The sequence below is a fragment of the Patiria miniata genome, unplaced genomic scaffold (assembly GCF_015706575.1).
Source record: "Patiria miniata isolate m_02_andy unplaced genomic scaffold, ASM1570657v1 HiC_scaffold_16, whole genome shotgun sequence".
NCBI classification, from domain to species: Eukaryota; Metazoa; Echinodermata; class Asteroidea; order Valvatida; family Asterinidae; genus Patiria; species Patiria miniata.
This window is the reverse complement of record NW_024037054.1, coordinates 10,549,927-10,573,369: the sequence shown is the minus strand read 5'-3', so window position 1 is coordinate 10,573,369 and position 23,443 is coordinate 10,549,927. Positions and strand designations below refer to the sequence as shown.

General features: G+C 40.5%; 1 protein-coding gene across 1 annotated transcript in view; it reads left to right on the top strand.

Annotated features, from left to right (window-relative positions):
* Positions 1-3,569: 3,569 nt before the first annotated feature.
* LOC119722968 (zinc finger MYM-type protein 3-like) overlaps positions 3,570-23,443 on the top strand; it is a 67,699-nt gene continuing 47,825 nt past the window's right edge. The window contains 5 exon segments of the mRNA XM_038193398.1: positions 3,570-3,832; positions 10,677-11,953; positions 12,677-12,769; positions 15,114-15,245; positions 16,969-17,152. Of these exon segments, the coding sequence (XP_038049326.1) occupies positions 10,706-11,953; positions 12,677-12,769; positions 15,114-15,245; positions 16,969-17,152 (1,657 nt within the window). The 5' untranslated portion in view covers positions 3,570-3,832; positions 10,677-10,705.

The following is a 23,443-nucleotide window of genomic DNA, read 5'->3' as shown; positions in this document are numbered from 1 at the left end:
AAACACTTTTCCAGTGTCACAATAAAATGTGGACTCCTAAAAATCCAGTGCCTCTTACCGTTTCATTGGTTGAACGTTCACAATCCTCACGTAGGCATGCGCAACACTACAAGCGAGTCAGAATTTTATAGTTCTAAATTCAAAACGCAACGCCCCAGGTGCGTTCTGCGTGACATCGCGCAGAACATGTTACGCGCGCGTCAATCTCCATAAAAGGGTTGTTAACATCTTACTCGCCAGCTGAACACTCCATTATTTTGCTAGAGGGATGTTTCAAAAAGCATGAAGCGAACTTGTTGACAAAATCGGGATTTTTTGAACGAATTATTTGAAATTTTTTTACGGATAAGGTATTTATGAATGGGAATAAATATGTGCTCGGTCGGTATTTATCACTCGTTTAATACCGCTTAGAGTCTGGGTGCTGATAATTACCCTCGCCTCCGGCTCGGGTAATTATCAGCACCCAGACTCTAAGCGGTATTAAACGAGTGATAAAAACCTCCGGAGCACACATTTATTCCCTTAGTATTCACCCATACTGGACAGTGTATCGCCCTACAGTGCACGTGCGCGTGCCCGTCCTTTTTGCATTGTTTGCGTCATATTGAGCACGCGCGCTTTAGCTTAAACATGACGTAAACAATTGAAAAGAACGGCAGTGCGTGCGGGTGTTATGTTCTAAGCTATATACTGCCACGTTTGCCTCAGAAAATACTGCTGTTTGCAGCATTTTCGAGAACCGCTGGTCCAAACAACTTCAAACTTTGCACTGCACATTCTGTTGTCCCGAAAAATATACCCGCCGATTTTCAACTTCATACGGTGCCCGGTTCTGGAGATAATCGACGGACAGACAGACAGACAGAGATTCCTGGAATTATAGTAAGACTAGTGCAGGGCCAGTCGAAAATGTGCGTGTTCGGAAGGGGCAGTTGAGAACTGCAGCTCGTGCAAACAACGCACATTATTCAATGGTGTGAACGCACACTCGCAAGTTAAACTCACAAAATGTCGCCTCCCCCCTGGCACTGATATTTACCCCTACTGGACAATATGGTATCGCCCTACAACTGTAGGGCGTAGTTGTAGGGCGATACAATATTGTATTAGAGTTGCTCAGTCGACCGCCTATACATACAGTGTAGTGATGGTTGCTCAGTTGAGTACAAAATGCATGTGCCCGTGCATGCCACTCATGTATATGTACGTACGAAGACATGGTGTGCAGTGCTATCGCCCTACAATGTGCCCGTCATTTTTGCAGGGCCCGTCAAAAAATGCACCTGTTCGTTAGGGGCAATTTCAAAATGCTCATATCATGCAAACAACGCACACGATTCAATTGTGTTGTTTTCACAGGTTAAACTCACACTCATAGGTTGAGCGCACTTTGTACATGTCGCCAGGCTATCCCCGGCACTGATATTCACCCATACGCCCGTGCAGCTACTCACCTACGTGAGTAAGGTTGCTCAATCCACCGCCTACAAAAGTGGTTCAATCGACTGCAAAATGCATGTGCCCGTGCAGTCATCACGTACGGAAACATAATTATGGTATGCAGTGCTATTCACCCATACTGTACAATGGTATCGACTGCCTACATACAGTGCAGTGATGGTTGCTCAGTTGACGACAAAATGCATGTGCCCGTGCCCGTGCATGCCACTCACATACGAAGTCATGGTGTGCAGTGCTATCGCCCTACAATGTGCCCGTCCTTTTTCCATATCAAGCACGCGCGCTCTTGCTCAAACATGACGTAAACAATTGAAAAGAACATCAGTGCGCGGAGTTCTAGGCTATATTCTGGCGCGTTTGCCTCAGAAAATGCTGCTTTTTTGCAGGGCCAGTCGAAAATGTGCGTGTTCGGAAGGGGCAGTTGAGAACCGCAGCTCGTGCAAATAACGCACATTATTCAATGGTGTGAACGCACACTTGCAAGTTAAACGCACAAAATGTCGTCAACCCCCGGCACTGATATTTACCCCTACTGGACAATATGGTATCGCCCTACAACTGTAGGGCGTAGTTGTAGGGCGATACCATATTGTATTAGAGTTGCTCAGTCGACCGCCTACATACAGTGCAGTGATGGTTGCTCAGTTGACTACAAAATGCATGTGCCCGTGCCCGTGCCCGTGCATGCCACTCACGTACGAAGACATGGTGTGCAGTGCTATCGCCCTACAATGTTCCCGTCCTTTTTGCATTGTTGCGTCATATTGAGCAGGCGCGCTCTTGCTCAAACATGACGTAAACAATTGAAAAGAACAGCAGTGCGTGGTGTTCTAGGCTATATTCTGGCGCGCTAGGCTTCAGAAAATACTGCTTTTTTGCAGCTTTTTCGACAACCGCTCGTCCAAATCACTTCAAACTCGGCACTGCACATTCTGCTATCCGGAGCAATGCACCCGCCGATTTTCAACTCCATACGGTGCCCGGTTCTGGAGATAATCGGCGGACAGACAGACAGACAGACAGACGGACAGACAGACAGAGATTCCTTGAATTGTAGTATAGATATAACATGGTTTTTCGTTGCAGTATGCAACCTCAAAAAACATTTTTTTTTGAAAAACATGTCCAGTTCACCAAAAGAATCGTATTGCTCAACTTCACTAATTCTGTTCGTTTACAATACAGTGCAGCTATAAATACAGTAGTTTGTGTACAACATTCTTTTGTACAGGAGGCATCTTTATTGTCCATAAATATTTCTCTAGTTCGGCATCATTGAGCTAACGCGCCGTGCAACCATCTCTTCGTGTGTAGCTAGCTCGTTTGGGCGATGTTCGCGCGTGCGTACTACACACGTGCGACAGTTCCACGATTGCTTTGTAAAGCGCATGCGTAGTAGAATGTCGCACGGGTAACCCGTTAGTCTGGTTCCCAGACCAAAAGATTCTGACTATTCCTGTTCGCTCGTACCCCCCGCCCTGCAAACAGGACGCTGGGATACTCTGATGAATTCACGCTCTGATTGGTTGGATTTTGCGTGACCAGTGACCTGCGCGTCATCAAGGTCATGACTCTACATGGTTTGAAACGGCCGTTAAGACTGATTCATTACTCTTTTATTTAGTTTAGAGATGTTTTTTCTCGTTGAAAAAGCGTAATAACGTAGGAAATTCTGTAAAACTTATCTGTGTTGTAAATTTACAATTCCCGCTACTACTCACTCAGGCTCCGTTACGAATCACGAACGGTCGGATTGCATTATGCGACGTTCAAAAATTGTGTCCACATGGTCCGCAATGAAACAGAATCACATCCGGTATGGAATGCGCGCAATTCTATCGAAAGTTTCGGATAGCATTTGAGCACATTGTCTAAATGCGGTCTTGAACAGCTGCAGCCAGATGCTTTATACATAGGTCATAGGCCACTTCCTTGACAAGATTCTGTGAAGCTCATCAGAGTATCCCAGCGTCCTGTTTGCAGGGCGGGGGGTAGGGTACGGGTACGGGACACCCTGGGGACGAGGTTGATGCTGTTTTTACCACAGACACCGCATACAAAAAAAACGATACACAGGCACCAGACTATTCCTCATTTGCATACGTTTTCAAAAATCTTGCGCATGTAAATGCGCGTACTGCTCGACTCTCTGGGGACGAGGTTGGTCCAGAGGACAATGGAGGGGGACGGGGGAAACCGTCTACATATATAAACCTTCACGAGGAGCGCATGCGCGCGCGTGCAGAAGTCTTTTGAAACGTGCGCATTTCATGCATTTGGCCATTTGGCCATTTGGCCGGCTGCGCAAATAGTTGTTTGACTGTCGAGACTGTTTGAGGCCCTGGGACTGGGTTTCGTGCTTCGATTGGTAAGTTTTTACTTAGTTAAACTAGCAAGAAGAACTTAGTTTTCTAACACCATGTTTGTTTAATTATAAATGTGATGCCATGGCCAGTATTACAGTAACTGGTAATATTTTGAATGAAATAAATGAATTTGTGGCGAGAAACAATCATTTAAAGAACGTATTTTTCCACCCATGTTTTCACGAGCTGTGGATATTTCACCGTGAACCGGTCCCGGATTGTTTTCAGTATTGTACCGGCATGGCACTGAACATGCGCAGTGACTATTTTTTTCGGATTTTGAAATTTTTATTGGAAAGATTCCCATTCCATATCTGGCCATCACTAGTCGATGTACTCCTAGGCCTAGTCCGAGTAACTTGGACCCAACTTATCGCCTTTTTTAACATTTGGACATGGTCTGGCGATAGTAAGGTCCAAGCTAATACCGAGACCTAGACAACACAGTCCCAAAAACCAACATTTTCCAACAAAAAACATCAGATTTCACCTTCAAAACGGCCTCCAAAGTACTAGATATGTCACCTGAGGTACAAGTAGACATAGATAATTAAGATGGTTGTACTTAAGTTTACTTACGATCCGGAAAAAAGTGAAATTTTCCGTTCAATTCTGAAGACCCCCTCTGCCTAGGTTGTCGTTGTTGTGCTCACGTTCAAAACTGCATGATAATGGCGTCTGACCTCGACCTCATGCAAATGTCGTGACGGCGCGCTTGCGCATAATGCACTGCATGCACGGCAGATTCCCCTGTGCCGCGCCGACGACTGTTTCCTGATGTAGAGCGCCAGCCATGCGCCTGGCTAGCCAGCGCGACTCCTAGGCGTACCGCGAACTTACACAGCACTCTACATCAGGAAACAGTCGTCGGCGCGGCGCAGGGGAATCTGCCGTTGCATTATGCGCAAGCATAATTTCACTTTTTTCCGGATCGTAAGTAAACTTAAGTACAACCATCTTAATTATCTATGTCTACTTGTACCTCAGGTGACATATCTAGTACTTTGGAGGCCGTTTTGAAGGTGAAATCTGATGTTTTTTGTTGGAAAATGTTGGTTTTTGGGACTGTGTTGTCTAAGTCTCGGTATTAGCTTGGACCTTACTATCGCCAGACCATGTCCAAATGTTAAAAAAGGCGATAAGTTGGGTCCAAGTTACTCGGACTATCCTAGGCCTAGACCTAGCTTGAGTAACTCCAGCTGACATGCTCATAATTCATTCACATATAACGCTGGAGACATCCTGTTCGTTAGAATGTGGTAGCAAGAGACCCTAAAAAAATGGCCTCTCAAAAATTGTCAATTTTCACCTCTAACATGTCTAATAATCCTACTCCTAGAACTATTTACATACCTCATACATTCAGCAGTCATTCACGAAGCCTAAAGATCGACTTGAAACAGACCACCAAAAAAAACAAATGCGAAAAATGTTGATGATTTCGGTGGCTTGTCCGTAAAAAAAACGCCAGTTCCAACGGCTGTCGTCCATTTTGTTTTGTTAATTATGTAAATGTATGCATCTCGTGATGACATCGAAAAAATCTGCGTGCGCGATGTATGTGGGTACCGCGCCGCTTTCAGGCGCCGCAAGTGAGTTCAACTTTGGTCTGGTGCGTTGTCGCGGTAAGCAAGACAATGAGAATGCTTTCCTCGACAACGCACCAGACGAAAATTGAACTCACTTGCGGCGCCTGAAAGCGGTGTGGTACCCACATACATCGCGCACGCAGATTTTTTCAGCTGGAGTTACTCAAGCTAATGTAGATCCTACTCCTAGAAGTATGATGATGCTCCGCGGAGCATCATAGTTCTAGGAGTATGTAGACCCATGAACGTGGCTTGTTGTAAACTACGCCATGCTCTTGTACTATTTCGAACCTAGCGGAATCGTCCTTCCGTGACAAAAACTGAACACAACTTTACCGTGTGATAGTACTCACATATCAATGACAATATTATAATCAAGCTTTCTAGGAGTTACATGTTGAAATCTGCTTTTATGCCAAATCTTGCATTTGAACGAAATTCGAGGTAAAATCTGGCCCAGGAATTCCCAAGATCTCGACGTCCTGCAACCTCCTCCTGATGCATGTGATTTATTGGACTCACACCAACCTCATCCCTAGTGCTTACTTTATTTCCAAACTCGTTTCCATTATACGAAGCAGGAAGTGGAGACGAGGTTGGACTTTCCCCAACTGACGCATGCGCATTGTATTATACCGGCTTATTTCGTATGATTCGACCGCTGTTTCCTGTCGCAGCTAAAATAGACATTGTTTTAGACAAGTTTCCAGTCCTTTCCTCTCTCACCGCACGCAGGCGCACTGCTCGCCGCGACGCCAAAATAAGAGGAAATCTTATTTTTATTTTTCTGAACAAAGAACAAGGACCTACATGTACTTTACACCTTTGAACATTTAGTTCTTGTGCTTAAATTTATTCACAAAATAAATAAATAATAACACAAACAGGTGGATCTGGCTTTCAATTAAGTGAATTCATCAGATAAGAATATTCTTGTCTTTTCACTTTAGTATCCCAATTTTATTATAATTCAGTTAAAAAATGCAGTCATTACACTTTTCACCTCTTGTGTCATTTTATTGGCAAAATTTATTCGTTGCTCTTCATGCTCTAGCTAATACCTGCTACTAAAATCAGAAACAAATAAATAAATAAAAATGCCAGGCATGGAAAAGATCCTTGCTGATCTTGTTGGTGAACTGGGATATCAATTAAGTTCACCACAAAGAAATCCAGAGGTCTTCTTATGGACAGAAAGGATGTAGAAGCCGTCCTCCCCACAGGATCTAGGATGCGACATGAAACAGCCGTCAATCTGTCCAAGCAACAACCATAATCGTGTGCGTCACATGAAGCAGACGGGTAGCTCGGAGGGCTCCAATCATTTGGAACGCAAGTTACCCTGGGTACTTGTCCAGTTAACGTTAAATCTAGTTTCTACACGTTCGTATTTGTCTTCATTTTCTGTGAATTTTTTCTAAATGACACATCCTGAATATGCATGAAGGCAAATATAGAATTCTAGGTAAGTACTGAACCTGCATACGAAATAATGTATGGCGGATCGATTTCGCTAGGTTCGAAGTGACACAAGAGCGTGGCGTTGTATACAACGCCACGTTCACGGGTCTAAGAACTATGATGCTCCGCAGAGTGGAGCCTCATAGACACAGAGCCCCGCAAAATTGTTTGCAGCACAAAAAAACAATTAACTTAAGTACAAAAACGTCCATCAAAACAGAGACATTTCCCACAGAACCGGGTAATCCTTACTTTTAGGACCCCGTTCCTATATAGGAATGGAAAGACTCACCAAAACAGTTGACTAAATGACACTCAAAATTGACATTCTGATATTTCTTGACACATCTGAACAATTGGCAATGACACCTTTTTGAATATCAGCAGGGTTAATTTTGTGGAAAGAGGGCAGGGCTTTGATTTATAAGGGAAATTAAGGGGTAACAGGCGACGATGACAACCAGAAAAAAGAGTCAAAAACCAGAGTCAAAAACTAAGATGGTAAACGTGAAAGCTCGATGCAATGAAAGCTCGATGCTGATTGGCTGATAACAAATAAACATCTTATTTATTTTTTTTAGCAGCCAATCAGCATGGGGCTTACATTATGTAGGGCTTTCACTCGTGTTGTGAGAAGTACAACATGCACATCTGACTGCAAAAAAAGGTAGGAAAGTCAATTTTCTTTGAAAGTGCTTTCAAAATTACAACTAACATGAGTTTATATGAAGAAAAAAGACTGCTTTAGCCTGCAAAAGTCACTTTGGTAATGGACAGTCATCTGCAAAAGTAAGTTTTGAACAGAACTCGTAAAAAAATAGAGGTGTCCTAAAGATAAGGATTACCCAGAACTGCTGCACAGTTTGCCCCTAAACTTCGTACAATACCTCATGACATGGCTCGATCGATGATTTTCGGTTCGCTCGATCGGAGTGCGCCGCGGGGGGTACAGACAGTACTTGCACTTGTACACATACTATCATGCATACTATCATTCCGCTTGTACCGTACCCCCCGCGGCGCGCTCCGAGCAAACTGAAAATCATCGATCGATCATAATCTCTGCGTGCACGTTTCAAGTGTCAAGTAGCTCAGTGCGGAAAGGGCATATTATTCATCGTTTTGGCCTAAAAACTGACAGAATCCAGTGATGTTTGTTAGGCGCAACTAACGTGAGGTATTGTACTAATAGTTCAGGGGCAAACTGTGCAGCGGTTCTGTGGGAAATGTCTCTGTTTTGATGTGCGTTTTTGTACAAGTACTTCATTGGTGTTTCGTTCTGCAAACAATTTTGCGGGGTTCTGTGTCTATGAGGCTCTGCTCACGCGGAGCATCATAAGTCTAGGAGTGTAGTCGATGTTGATACCCTGAGGCTAGCCCAGGTTAGACGACGTCTTCATCATGTTCATTGCATTACGACTGATGTCCAGCCAGGGGCTAGTATTCTCAAAACTCAAACTTAAGAGATTAGCCTACTTAAGCCAGACTTTAATCTTAGCACCCTGCTAACTTGAGTGGGGCGCTTAATTTGGTATTCTGCTTCTGCTCATATACTGGCTGGACTCTATAACGAGTATGATAGCCAGGCCAGAAACACCAGGGCGAACCCCTTCTCTTAGCGATAAGTGTTACTGGGTTCTTTACGTGCATTATAGTTCTTTATTTATACAACACACGGGAGCTACGTCTTTACGTCCCATCTGAAGGACGAAGCAAGAATGGTTAAGTGCCTTGCTTAAGGGCACAAGTGTTTGCGCCCGGGCTCGAACCCATGTCACTGTTGCCTCTGAAACACCAGAGCATGAGTCCGGTGCTCTTAACCGCTAGGCCACAACACTCCACTATTCACGAAAGATCTAAGCACAATTCTGGACACAAGGAATATGTAAACTAAATTTCAGCTTCCTATGTCAGGTAAAAATGTGCAAAAAATGTGTTATAATATTTTTCGCTGTGGCAGGAGAGATTCATACCCTGGACTCCGTTACGTGTACATAACGGAGTCCAACCTGGGCCACCCTGAGGCCTGAGTCAGTGAGTGAGAGTAGGGAGTCCGGCGAATTTCAGTTTTTAAAGAAAGAAATCTCATGTTTTGTTAGCTTGAGTAACTCCAGCTCTAATGCTTATTGCATTAGAGCTGGAGGCACAACTACATTACAAGAAATGTGACACTTTTACATGTTATTTCGTGAAATAGATTTTTTATCATGTTTATCGTTTTTCATAAACGCACGTAATAGTGGCCGTGTGCCAGATATGGGGATACGTCGGTTCGTGAAACACTAAATTCACACTTTTCAAGTCGATTCTCCTTGGTGACGTCCTAGCACTTGTGAAGCGGCGTATCGTAAAAAGTCACTTCATGGTGAACGATTTCAGAATTTTAGAGATACACCGCAGAGTCTAATTAGTGTTTTTAGTTAATTAGAACTCAGATCAGAAGAAAAGTTTGTAAGGATGAGCATTTTGATGAAATAAGAACGTTTAAATGACAAAAACTAAATTTGGCCAAAAATCGAGATACGCCAGTTTGTGGTGCGACCGGTGAAATGTTCCACATGATTTTAGTTTTACCGTGCATGGCTATTAAAACTGCATTCATAAATACCTAAGACAGTTTATGCATTCCTATTGGTCTAGAGCCCGTCACGTGGCCGGTCTTAAACGGATGATAAAGACATGGCTAGCTGGTCCAGTGTCACATGAAATTTGGACTCCCATGAAATCCGGTGCCGTTTAACGTTTCATCGGTTGAACGTTCACATTCCTCACGTATGCATGCGCAATACTACCAGTGAATTAGTATTTCATGGTCCGAAATTCACACTACACCAGCCCAGCTGCGTTTTGCGCGACATCCCGCAGTACGTGCGATGCGTATGCCAATGTCCTTATAAGGTAACGAGTTGTGAAGGGGCATTCCATATTATAGTAAGAGGGGTGTTTCGCAAAACATGAAGTAAAACTGGTGAACAAAATGGTTGGCAATGTCTAGTTTTTGACTGGGTTTGATTTTTGGACCGAAAAGATTTGTTTTTTTGACCGAAAAGGTATTTATGAATGGGATCTGGATGGGTGATAATTACCCATCCAGACTCCCACCGGTCTTAAACAGAGTGTTATAATACCTCCCAAACACACATTTATTCCTTTATTAAAAATGTCCCAAGGGCTCAATGAAGTGGACTGGAAAGCGTTTCTTTAGATTTAGAGTAACAAGAAATAAACAAAGACTTTATAATGGACTCAGCTCACTGGACTTATAATCAAAACGAAACCAAACAAAAGATGTTCACCAAAGTAAAATATTCCTGTACTTGAAATCCATACTTGGACTCGTAATGCTGCATCTCAATTGTTCATAAAAAAATCATTTGGATGTGATACATCTGTACTTTCCAAATGCCCCTCAATCTTAACAGTAGTTAGTCAGTGTTGTAGTACTCGGTACTTGTACTCGAGTACTGTTTTTAGAGTACTCGTACTCGACTACTCGTACTTTCAACATGTTGAAATTGTACTCAAAATTGTATCACTTCATTAGGAAGCCCAAGGTCAGCATTTTAGCTGATAATATTTGTGCTAGAGCATCTTCATTGGACACATTTTCAAATTCTCCTTGTCACAACTTTTGATTTAATGACGTTATGATCCTGAAACCTCGCAAAGTCATTTGCGACTAGATATTTCAGTCAACAAATCTTAAAAGTGAACTGATCAGTTTGAATGATGGCATGGTTGTGAGAGAGTTCTGCCACTCTTTCACAATCTTAATAGATTATTTCTTGTTTTTTAGTTGCAGTGTCAAACCATGTGTCTTCCTCAATGGAGTCTTCAGAGCCAACTGCATTAGGGACGTCTGGGGAGCAGGACACTGATTTGACTACAAAAGTGGAAATGTCTGGGAAAGACTGTGTACCTATGGATGAAGGGGCAACATTGCCACCATCTGAGATTGAAGGAACTCTTTTAAAAGAGTGTGTGGAACAAGGAGGGCATATTATGAGTACACAAGAATCAGTACCAATAAACGTTGAAGGTAGCCCTGCCATTGTAAAGGAAATGGATATTCGTGCTGTCGAAACTGAAGAATCTATTGGCATGGTGAAACAAAGTGAAAAACTAGCAGAAAGTGAGCCACATGCAATATCGTATTCGGTCATATCAGAAGATAATCACGATCAAGAAAGCCAAAAAAGTTGCCAGAATGAGTTAACATCAGCTGTTTTTGAAGACTTGAGAGATGGGTTTCAATTTCAAGAGAATGATGGAAGCCTGTGCATTCAAGATGTTAATAACACTGACAACAAAGAGAGTGTAGAGTCTGAACACATAAATACCAATGAGGAAATTCAAGGCAATGATTCAACCACTAAAATGTCCAAGATCAACCATCAAGATGTTCAAGGTGACAACCATGAAGCAGATGATAGTTTAGGGTTGTTGCCGTCTACATGCACCTTAGATAAGATAAATGAAAGTCAGTTAACAAGGGACATTGTGTGGTCAAGCACTGTTAGAATGACTGATGAAGAATGTAATACTGATGGTAATCTTCCCCAAAATGCAAATGACGTTGAACAAGAAATAGACGGCACACAGGATAAAAACAAAAAAAGTGTGCCCCCAAAAGAACTAACAAAAGATGACATAAAAATTGCAAGTAAATCTGAAGAACTTGAAGAGAAAATGGAGACTTCTTTGGAAAATGTTGATCACAATGATACAGAAATAGAGAGAATTGAAGAGAAAAATGAGATTGGCGTAGGAATTACTCAATCTTTTGATGAAGGTGATGATGAAGGTGACAAATCTGGAGAGAACTTTAAGCTTGCAACACATGAAGCATCTGATGATAGTGAGAGTGGAACAAGTAAAGAACTAGCTGTGGATGATGTTTCTGGTTGTCATGATGTGGTCGCAAAGTCACCTATCTCAGAAGTGTCAGAGGAAGGCAAAATCACTTCCAAGGCTAGTTTAGCAGAGAAACGTGGCAAGATATCATCTAAAGGATTCAGCTTGGGTAACATAGTATCTCGACTACTCAAATTTCAGGTGGAATCCAAACAAGAGGTAAGATTTTTAATAATGTCTCTTATAGTAGGTCAATGAGAAACAAGACGTGAATGTGAATTATCTTGGTAAAGGGCAAAACTCTTCAATCATTAAGATGTATGTTTATCACCACTATACATGTACTATATGGACAAAAGTGTGTGTGTTCATGAGTTTATTTCGGGTGTTCATGACTTAATCAGCGAGGTGATGAAGGTGCCTCCCCTGCTAAGTGGGCAAAGCGGCAAAGCTGCCTCCCCCACGAAGAAGGCAAAGCAAAGCCTTGTCAAAGCCTTGTCCTTCATATTTGTACAAGATACGAGATCTTTACAGAAGAGACCAGTTTAACAGACTATATGTATTGGCCTACTCGCGGTTTGAAAGTTGATGACAACTGATAGGCCACGACAGCCTGTTAATAACTTGATCTGCACGAAAGTTAGAGAAATTTAAGAACACAGTTAAAAAAAAAAGAAGTGAAAACCACAAAATTGCTAAAGAATTTAAAAGAGCTGAATGTTGATGTCAAAAAATTAAATGTGGGACCTAGTTCCTTGAAGTCCACTTGAATATATATGCGAGGTGAGCTTCAAAATTACCAGTGACTATTCAAAGAATGCAGTGTTCACCTGAAACAGTCAGTGGGCCTCTTAAGAGCAGAATACCTTGTAATTTAAAACAATAAAAGTTAATAAATGGATATTTAATGCATTATTTTTTGTACCTTTTGAATGACAATAGGAAGGGGATGTCAGTGAGTTAAAGGAAACAGGGGAATCTGTTCCAGAAAAGACTCAGTCTAAGCGTAGTGAGCAGAAACAACAGGGCAAACAGGTGAGCAAGTGATAGGAAGAAAGAAGTGTGTGTAAAATCATGCGTGTGTTTGGACAATTTTAGACACTCACTTTTACCATGAATATCCAGAATTAGCTAACGTTTTAGCCAGAGTAAGAAAAATACTCCTCCCCTATATTTAGCTCCTCAAACTTTTTGTCACAAATCTTAGAAAATTTGCTTAGTTGCGTTCGGAAATGTTAAATCTGCTCAGTTTCTGTAACAGAAAAGCAGATGGCCACTTTTGAACCACCGTCACAAATCTTAGAAAATTTGCTTAGTTGCGTTCGGAAATGTTAAATCTGCTCAGTTTCTGTAACAGAAAAGCAGATGGCCACTTTTGAACCACCGTGACAAAATGTTCAATCTGCTTTTCTGGTAGCAGAAAAGCAGATGTCCCTTTTTGAACCACCAGTGAAGGGCAAAAAGTAAAACCTGCTTTTCTGACAGCAGAAAAGCAGAAAAGTAGACAAATGCACTTTAGCAAAACGTTCAATCTGCTTTTTGGTACCAGAAAAGTAGAAAAGACAAAGTGCGCTGGGCAGTAATGACTCATGAAAAAAGTTTTGCTATCTTTTTACACTTTTTGTGTGTGAGTATTTCAATGGTGGTTTCTTTTGGATTGGCCAGACAAAACTTCGAGGTAAGCGGAGGTACCAATGCGGGCATTTTGAGTCCAGGTATTCACGTACATAACATCCTATTCGTTTGACGGGAATGAAGCATGACTTTGAGTTTGGAGCTATCCAACTTAAAGCTAACTGTAGTTTACTGCACATGTACCACATGTGATTGACATGTACCGAACCGTAAGTCACAGCTTTTGAAGAGCTCTGATCACGGTGCATACTGTGCAAGGGAATACAATGTATGTCATCTCGTAATCAATTTGCACTAGTGCTGCAGCTGAACCGCCGAACCGAACTAAAAATAGCCGAACTTGGCCTTCTGAACCGAACCGAACCAAGAGTTCGGCAAGTATTTGTTGATAGCGCTAGGAATGCTAAAGCTTGCAAATGAAAAGGCAAAATTAAAGCGCACGGATGATTGAATTGACCGTATTGACAAGTCACCGCATTCAGTTAAGGAGAATACACGAGAAAGTGTGGATTCGTAATTTTTGCGCCTAGTGAATTCATAAATTAAGAATCCACACTTGCGAGTGTATTCTTCGACTTAAACCATTGCGTCAAAAGAAGTATTGGCATTAACAGTGAGTGGAGATGAAAAGACTTGGGATAAATGTTGCAACCTGACACCACTTCCGCGATTGTGTACAAAGTCTATGGAGAGTCAAGAATTTTTTTTAAGTATTTCCTAACAAAATTGGAAATATTTCTCAGTCCCAGATTCATGTCTATCATCATTTTTGCAATGAATGCCCTTCATTGAGATGATATATGGAGAAAAAAAGTGGCGTCAGGTTGCAACATTTGTCCCGGCTCCTTCCGTCGACAAACTGATAGTTCAGACGATGATTTCTTTCTGACTCGAAGTAGGTTTTGCAGTGACTGCGGAGAATCTGACAGGGAAGATGCATTGGTAATTTCGGAAGGAAATTTTCACGCATACGGTCCTATTAAGCTCATTATAGAGAACAATTGTCTGACGTGTTCAAAGTGTGGAAGATTCTTCGTTCCGAATCCACACTTTGTGACCAGTGTAACAGATTCGTAGTTCCGAATCCACACTTTTAACAATAGTGTGACGTCATAGCATGGTTTAATCTTCATTATTTGTGATGTTCTAGCTAGGCATACAATAGGATATCGGGTTGATACGCTTTGAAAAAATTGACGCACCTGCAATTCTCTCAATGAAAGGCTTGCTCTTTGGCCAGCGCGGCCGATTAAATATCTATGGCCCTGCCGTTTTCCAGCGTGATGTAGTTGGACCAAACCATTTGTGGTGAAGGGTGTGCTTTCCTCGGCACAATTTACCAGCATTTTCACCATGTCAAAATTACAAATAATATTTTTATGGAGTCAGAAACCATTCCCTTGTTCAGAATAAGTTCTTAATTGTCGCAATATATATTTTTTCGTAAAGAATTTATACGAAAAACGATGTAGTCTCCCAAAAGAGGGTGGAGCGCCCCTTTACAAAATTAGTGGATCCGTCCACAGAATGAGAATTTGATGAAAGTCGGAATCGAAAAGTTTTTTTTTTTTTTTATTGCAGCTATTTGTCAGCTTGTTGCAAAAAAATTGAACCGAACTTTGAGGATCAGTTGCTGCACTAATATGCAGACGCGCATACAGCACAACCACGAGCGACCTTCGAGTAATATTTTGTTGGTGAATGAATAATAGTTTCTGTGACTAATGTTTCATTGTACATGTAGATGAGAGCAGCAGCCCATGCAGCAATGATGATGTATAATGATGACGACTATAATGAAGAGGAGGAGGAAGAAGCCACTAAAGAGGATGACGTCCCTCAGCAACCTCAAGAAAGTCAATCAAAGGACATGACTGTATGTGTTCACAAATAACATCTTAATTTATTTTTCAAACAAGTTCCATTTAAGACTTAATTGGGCTTTTGTTCTTGCCATACTCCTTACATAGACTTACCCCTTGCTCTTGTAGTGCTTGTCTGTTGGATATGCCAATGCACTCCAGCAGAATTCTATTGGAGGATGTGTATCCAGAGGGATTCGGAGGGCCCTGAGGATCTCACCACTGAACACAGTCATAATACTTTGGTCTGTTTGGTACAATTGGGATGCCATGCCCCCCAAAAATTGCCTTTTGGCAAATGCTTTAGTTACGAAATGCTGTCATAAATTAAGCATCTGCATGCATTGTTGAGTGGTCAGGTACAACCCAACCACTGTTTAGAATTGTTCTGATAAATCTTCTTTGTTTGGTTCTTTCTTTCTTTTTTCCGGACAATAATTCTCCGCCGGTTTTCTCCTAAACGGTTTATGATATGAACTTGTAACTTTCAACATATATTGACCCTCATCCCAAGTGGTGTATATTATTCTGACGTCATGATGACGTCATCAGATGTGAAATTACAAGCCATTTTAGCTGAAAAAGTGACCAACTACTTCCATCTATAACTCTTGAACTAAATAATCAATGATGTTTGTATTCTGTAATCAGACAGACCATTCATTAATTGATAAAACTTTTTTTGACGCATACGAAGCTTAACCTTTACTTCCAGGTCTAGCCTGAAATAGAAACAAAGCAAAATTTATTCCGAACGGTTTACGGGATGATGATGATAAAACCTAGTGTGAACTTGTACCATGTTACAAAGATGTTATAAATTTTGTAATGTCATGACGTCGTCAAGTATCAAATTACAACCGATTTAAGGGCACAATTTGACTAAATAGTTTGAGGGATATCTCTTGAAATAAATAGACTATTGTGTTCATTTTTTCGTGAGGTTGTAGACAGTGCCTTGAGCAACATTTCTTATTCCCGGGCACAAAACCACTTCACCTTCACCTCCGGTGTTACCGAAAGTGCAACAGAAATTGAATCTAACTCGAAAACGGAAGCATTTTACTACAGACAAATACAGTATGAAAGTGCCAAGTGAGGTATGCCAAACACAAAAAAAACATACTTTGGACGTCATCCCCGAAAGGACGCCCTCTAGCGGCACATCAAAAAGAGTTTAACCTTTTCAAACTTTAAAACCCTCTATGAAAATTTTACCAAATTGCCCCTATATATTCTGTGAACAACCACAAATGAATTTGCAAGGTTTCATAATCATGACGTCATCAAACCAAAAGTTTCTGTAGGGAGAATTTGACAATGACCATATTGTGTTTAATTTAATTCCATCATTTGATCTCTGTCTCATGACTTTGTTTGTAGCCCAGATAATGACATCTGTTACACTTAATGTTGACCTTTTGCTTCTAAATACTGTGACGTCATCAAACCGGAAGTTGGGTGTTATTATTACATACACTTATAATTTCCATATTTCCATGTGTTATGTTTACTTCATGATAAAGGGGTATCCTCCTTGAACTAAGTTAGTATTCGCACCCCTATTTTGACTGATGACGTCATCAAACCGGAAATAACTTGTACGTGTACCTAAAATGTATACTGAAATGTATCATACACTAAAATAATCCCTCGCTGCACAGTTGTGTTTTCACCTGTAAAAGTATGAAATACATGTACTCTGAGTTAATTGAAACTATTTATTTGTAACATTAGGACTATGCCAGCAACACCATGGATGAACTGCTAGGTCTCTACGGATATGATCAACTGAAGAAGAATGAGTGTGATGGTCTTCAGCTTAGTAGCAGTCTGTCACAGAGCAAGATTCCAATCACAGGCAGTGTCACTGGTCTAAAACAAAACCAGAAACAGAATCAAACTCCCAAGCCATCTCAAGGTAATGATACCACAGTTTTATATAGGGATCAAACATGAAGTTTGAGGTTTTGTGCAACTTTTGCCGGAGCAGTACTCAGTTGCAGCCCGCAGTCTTAAATAACCTAATATTCGGTCAAACGCAGTTTCAAACTAGAGCTAATGTGCTTCCTGAAGCACAGATATCAGCCTAAATTGCTGTTTTAACGGTTTGTCTGAATACTAACTCGCACTGACCACAAGGTGACCATTGCTACATGTGGCTGAGATCGGCAAAAGAATGTAAGAGAAACAACTATGAACATTTGACATTAAGCCCGCCAAAACATTACATAAAATAGCCGCCAAGACAATACATGAAACAGTAGTTAATGCCTGTAGATTAATCCGCATAAACCATCAAAAATTAATCACAGCAATAGTGTAATTTATTGGCCTCCGTACTTTTAATCCGCGGCGGAGTATCTGGCCGAATACGCAGCTACCCAACCTCGTCCCCAGGGTGTCGAGCAGTACGCGCCCACCACTACCTGCTCTCTCACCCTGGTATTGGATCATTTGCATGTGCAAGATTTTTGAACACGTATGCAAATGAGGAATAGTCTGGTGCCTGCCTGTGCATTACATTAGCGTTTGTTTTTGTATGCGGTGTCTGGGGTAAAAACAGAACCAATTCACGCTGTGAGTTACGAAAACATGATTGTTTTTTAAGTTAAAATGTAATCTTATCCCGCCAAAATAGGCAGTATCACATTTCATATTAATATGAGCAATTTGGAAAGGAAAGGAGTATTTTTGAGAAGGCGTGGACGTTTTAAATTACAATGATTGTAAAAACACGTACTGCACGTTGAAAATAACAACACCAAGTACACGGTATAAATCCATTACTAGCCGATTGCAGCATCGAATCAGGATAAAGGAAGAAAGTTTGCTATCCAGGGCTTACTATTGGAAATGCGGTTGGAAATAAAGTAAGCACTGGGGACGATGTTGGCGGCTACCTTTACGCAGGTGGCACTGTCGCTAAAACAAACCGAAAGAATGCAGTATCCACACGCCACTTCAGCGGTTGTGTACAAAGTATATGGAGAGTGTGGCACTGTGCGTGCAATTGCCTGTCAACAACGTGGTCGGCCGCGCCCGCATGGATGACATCGTTGTTGAATGCCACACAACATCTGCAGTATCGTGCGCGGTCCCTTCCCAGAATTCCTATGTTTTTATATTGTTTTTACGTATGTTTAAAAAATGATAAACTTGAAATAACTCGACAACCAAATATGTCAGGAATATGAAATTTGAGAATTACAGATAAAAAAATACACTGAACAGGGCTGCAAAAATTTAGAATGTAAAACCGCTTTTTAATTTTTTTTCATAAAATGACCCCTACTGACCAGTAGTTGACCACTGGCCAAATTCTGTGAACAACTTTTGTGAGGCTAGGTCCAATGATATAACTGACCAAGTTTTACATTAATTGGGTCAAGACTCTGGGAGAAGAAGCATTTTGTAAATATTCATTAAATGACCACTACTGACCATTGGATGACCATTGGCCGGATTTTACGAACATGGCTAGGTAGGGCATATGTCAAGGTTTAATTTGAAATCGGCTAACTAGTTTAGGAGTTGCGGCAATTTCTTCATTGGTCACGTGACCATTTGCCCGAAGAAAGAAAGAAATAGGACGATCACAGTATATCAGCGTGCTTCGCACAGCTGATATAATAATAGGGTACTAAATTATTTTAAAATGGGCCACATGACAAATGGGAATGGTAAATTGTCTTAGAGAGACAGTAAATTGTCTTTAGAGAGAGTTTTTGGTTGTTGAGAATATTTTTGTTTAAAATAATATACATTGTAAAAACATTTGTTCAAATCTTGGTAAAAAAAAGAGAGAGTTATTACTGGTTGATTCCGTTTTTTTGCTAACTCATGAATTTTCAAAGTACATTTTCTACAAGTAAATCATTTTTCTTGGAAAGTAGACAAACCAAGCTTTCAGAAACAGTTTTCGCTTTTCTTCTACTGCACTTGGATTTGTTTTTATCCAGAAGTGAATTTTCGAGAAACAGAAGAAAACTTTTCCTCTATTTTGTGATGGAAGTTTGAGTTCCCCTCTGTTACAGTTCTTAAGCCCGGTTCATACTTCACGCGAAAGCGAAAGCGAAGCGAAATTCGTGACGTCAACAATACATTTGAAGCGCGTCTACCATTGTTGACGACATGAATTTCGCTTCGCACATGCTTTCACGTGAAGCATGAACCGGGCTTCAAGCTTCAAAGATTTTCTTTTTGGTTGACTATGAAGTCTCATGCCGTCCCTATCCATCACTATAGATTTTTAAACCAAAAGATGAAACATCACAGTCTTGCACCATTTTGAAAAAGCGACGTTGCCATTTCCTGTCTGTCACAAAAAAAATATGAAAAAGTTGTGTAATTTTTGCATGAAAAGATCTCTTTGGTTCAAACTTGAACTCCTATCTTTTATCAATATCAAGGTGACTTCACCTAGAAAGTAAAATAAAAAATTCTTTTGATGTATAGTTGATTTGATATTTCATCTCAAACTCTGTCCCGTCTGTCACATTTTACCCATTTGTTAAGCATTTTTGTCCCGTCTGTCACATTTTTTTCAGTCACCTCTAGGTTAAAAAAGTTGAACATAACATGTTTTGTAGATTCTTCTGGTTTTTAATATACTACATGTCCTTAAAAATAATAAACGCTTGTGCCTACATTTATTCAGCATCTAAAAATGTCACATTTTACCCATTTGTTATCTTTTTGTTCCGTCCGTCATATTTTTTCGATCACCTGTTAAAAAAAAGTTGATCATACATTTTTTTAAGACTCTTCTGGTTTTTAATATACTACATGTCCTCCTTAAAAATAAAAATGCTTGTTCCCACATTTATTCAGCATATAAAAATGTCACGTCACGACTGTCACAACATAAATGAGCCTGGTGTTTCCAGTTCTGTTTTGAATTACAAAGTAAAGTGTTCACTGATTATTGACATAAAAGTGATTAAAGGGAATGTACATCATTGGCTTTTGCTGTAATTTTCAGAAATGAACTATTTGGGGGGTTAGTTTAATAGATCAAATATTGTTGCACTGACATGTTTGACGTTTTGTGTTCGAAAATGCTGGAAAAACCAAGAAAAACAAAAATATTCAAGTAGTCTGGTTCCCTGACTCCACTAAAGATGAAATGGATAAAAAATACCGGAAAATTGTAAGGTAAGGGAACCAGTTAGCTGGCCTGTACCTGTTTATGAACATGGAACCAATAGCTAGCAAAACAAAATTTAGACTAAAAAAAATGGTAAATTTGGAACAGTAATTGAAAAATAGTTAGGTTTTTCCAACGGTGGTCGGCCGACCAGCGTTGGAAATGTATACAAATATACCATTTTCTTGAAAATGGCTTCACACCAGGTGCCATAATTTTACAGGATGCTTTAGCATGTCATTTACCAACATCTAGTAAGGTATTTCGTAACAACTTGGTAGTTTTATTTTTCGATATTGGCAAATGTTGTATTTTCCCTTTAACTTTAAAAGAAAAAATTAACGTTAAGTTTTCCAAAGGAACAGATAGCTTTTTCCAAAGAAAGTCATTTTCATGCTGATTTCACTTTGTCACCTTACAGCCACTGAATCCTCTAGTTTCATAAACTGTTTTTTAATTTGAAATATAGTGTTGACTCTGACTTTATACATAACTTACATGTACATGTAGATGGTTACACCTTACATACTGGTTGTGGCAGGCCTTAAAAAAAACAGGTAGTGTAAATCTGTCACGCCGGAATTGGCCTACTATAAAAGTGATTTTTTTTTATCCTCAACACTGTGACTAGAAAATTCACCATTTTGTAGACTTCAAGAAGTTTCAAGTGAAATTTATCCTTGATTCCTTTTGCGAGAGTCACATCAGCTGACGCCACCTGCCGTTTTTGGGGTTCACGGCTTAATACGTCCCCTGTGCAAACAAGGAATCGTTCACTCTACCTTCTCTGGTGATTATTAATCATCATATTACTGATGACCCAAGATCTACTTTTTGCTTTTATATACCTGACTTACCTGTGAAGAAATCATGCATGGCATATTGACGTGCATACGTACGCTAACTACATGTACTTGTATGGCATATTTCTGCTTTTGTGGGAATTTGGAATGGCCAAATAACCGAATATTAGAATATTCGAATGGAAGGTCGAATTTTCGAATAGTTTATTATTCGAATTGACTCGGGCCCTACTTGAAGACAATAATCATTATATCAATTGCCATTTAAGCTGCCATTTTGGATATCTAAATTTCCCCGAAAATGCCGAGTGGCGTCATGCAATTTTATGATCAGGCCATACAAAAAAATGGTGTGTTTACGGTAACCCGACCGACCTGGAATTTTTTCGGCCAAATTGCCGACCTCAAACATTTTATTGCCATTTTGAAGGTTGATAATTGAAAAATTTCAAACATTTCAAGTACTATTAATTATTTGCCAATAACAAAACCATTTTCCACACTTGAATCTGACCATGATTTGACACAAACATACCTGTGTTAAACATGCGAAAATCGCGACGATCTCAAAACTTGATTTCTCAAACTACGAAGTACGGTTATTTTTGCACAAACGCATCAGGGTGAACCGGTACGCCTAGCTGGCCGACGGACGGCATGATTCTCCCCACGTACAAACGTGCGTACTGCGTATCGGCCCGATACGCATGAATTGCGGCCAGCCCGATACGCCGTCAGAAACGCCGATCACATTTTTTTTTGCCCCTGATACGCACAATATAATTATCATACACGCCATTAAAATGTACAATTCGATCGTTACATACGCCATTATTTCATCTTGACATGCAAAATCTTGACCAAAATCCTGTTTTTCTGATGCATGTGTGATCAAATGCACATGATGACGTGTTCTGTCAACCACCAGCAGCACCCAGCTAACATACAGCATGGTACACTGGTTCCCTTCCCCAGCTAACGGAATCAATGCTATGATGAAGGACCGGAACCAGTGACTACCGCCTCTCTCCGGTCCATACATCGTATCATTCCATACAGCGTGATGATGTAGTGGGCCGAAGTTGGATCGTAAAAATATTACCAAACAAACATCGCTGGAGAAAGAGAATGTCTGCGAATTAATTCACAGAACGTGATCTTTACTTTCTGTGTATGTGTTTTCCATTAAAATGACGGGATTGCAAAGCTCGAACTTGTGGCGAAACATCGTAGCGTGTTTCTGCAGTAGTGCAAGATTTTCGGCCACGTGGGCAGTGAGCACGGCGCGATGTTCGGCCAACCAGGCGGAATGTTGGCGGTGCCAGCGGCCGTGATGTATGTTAAGCATAAAGTGGAATCACCGACCTCAAATATATTTTTAATTAGGTGAGACAAGTTTTAATCACTTTTGATAGCCAGTCTTGATAATTTTCGTGGCGCAAATGAAAATAATCCAGGCACAAAATAAACATGACTCCTTGCTCTATGATTACTACGAATGATGCTGCATTATAAATCAGCACCCCCAAAAAATTGGCGAAATAATTTTCCGACCTACTGACGCTATTTTGAAAGGCATGTAATCGGAAGCAAAAGTTATTTTTTTCTCCACCTTAATTTCTTAATTTGAAACTTACATGTAAATGTAATTCATACTTTTCTAGTTAGGAAGCAGTGAAACACAGGTTGTGAAATGTTAATTTTTTTTTAAGTTACCAATTTTTATTTTTTCTTTAATTACAAAAAAAATAGTGACCTACAAGATCTCCTCTGAATTTCAAGGACAAATCTTAAGATAAAGACCCCCAGATTTGCTCTAAAATACACCAGAGAGCTTCTAAAGTTCAAACATTTTCGGGTTGTTGAATCACAGCAAATCTTCCCCCACATGTTTGAAAAAATCCTGGGGAGAACCCTGGGCCGACAATACGAATTAATTTGGATTGAAATGTACCGATTGAATATCTTCAATGCTTGAATAGTGGTTTTGTACAATTTTTTTTGCGAAAGAACACGCATGGGCATGCAGAACTAAAATGAAAAATAAAAATTACAAAAATAAAATTATTTCCCTACCTACCTACCTGGATTTTTTTCAGGCCGTTACCGTAAACACACCATTTTTATGCCCCGCGGCGAAGCCGAAGGGGCATACTGTTTCCGCCTTGTCCTTCCGTGGGTGGGTGGGTGGGTGTGAGTTTGTCTTACATTCCCTATGTGGACTTGTGAACAAGAGATGTCCACATAATGCAGGTTGTGT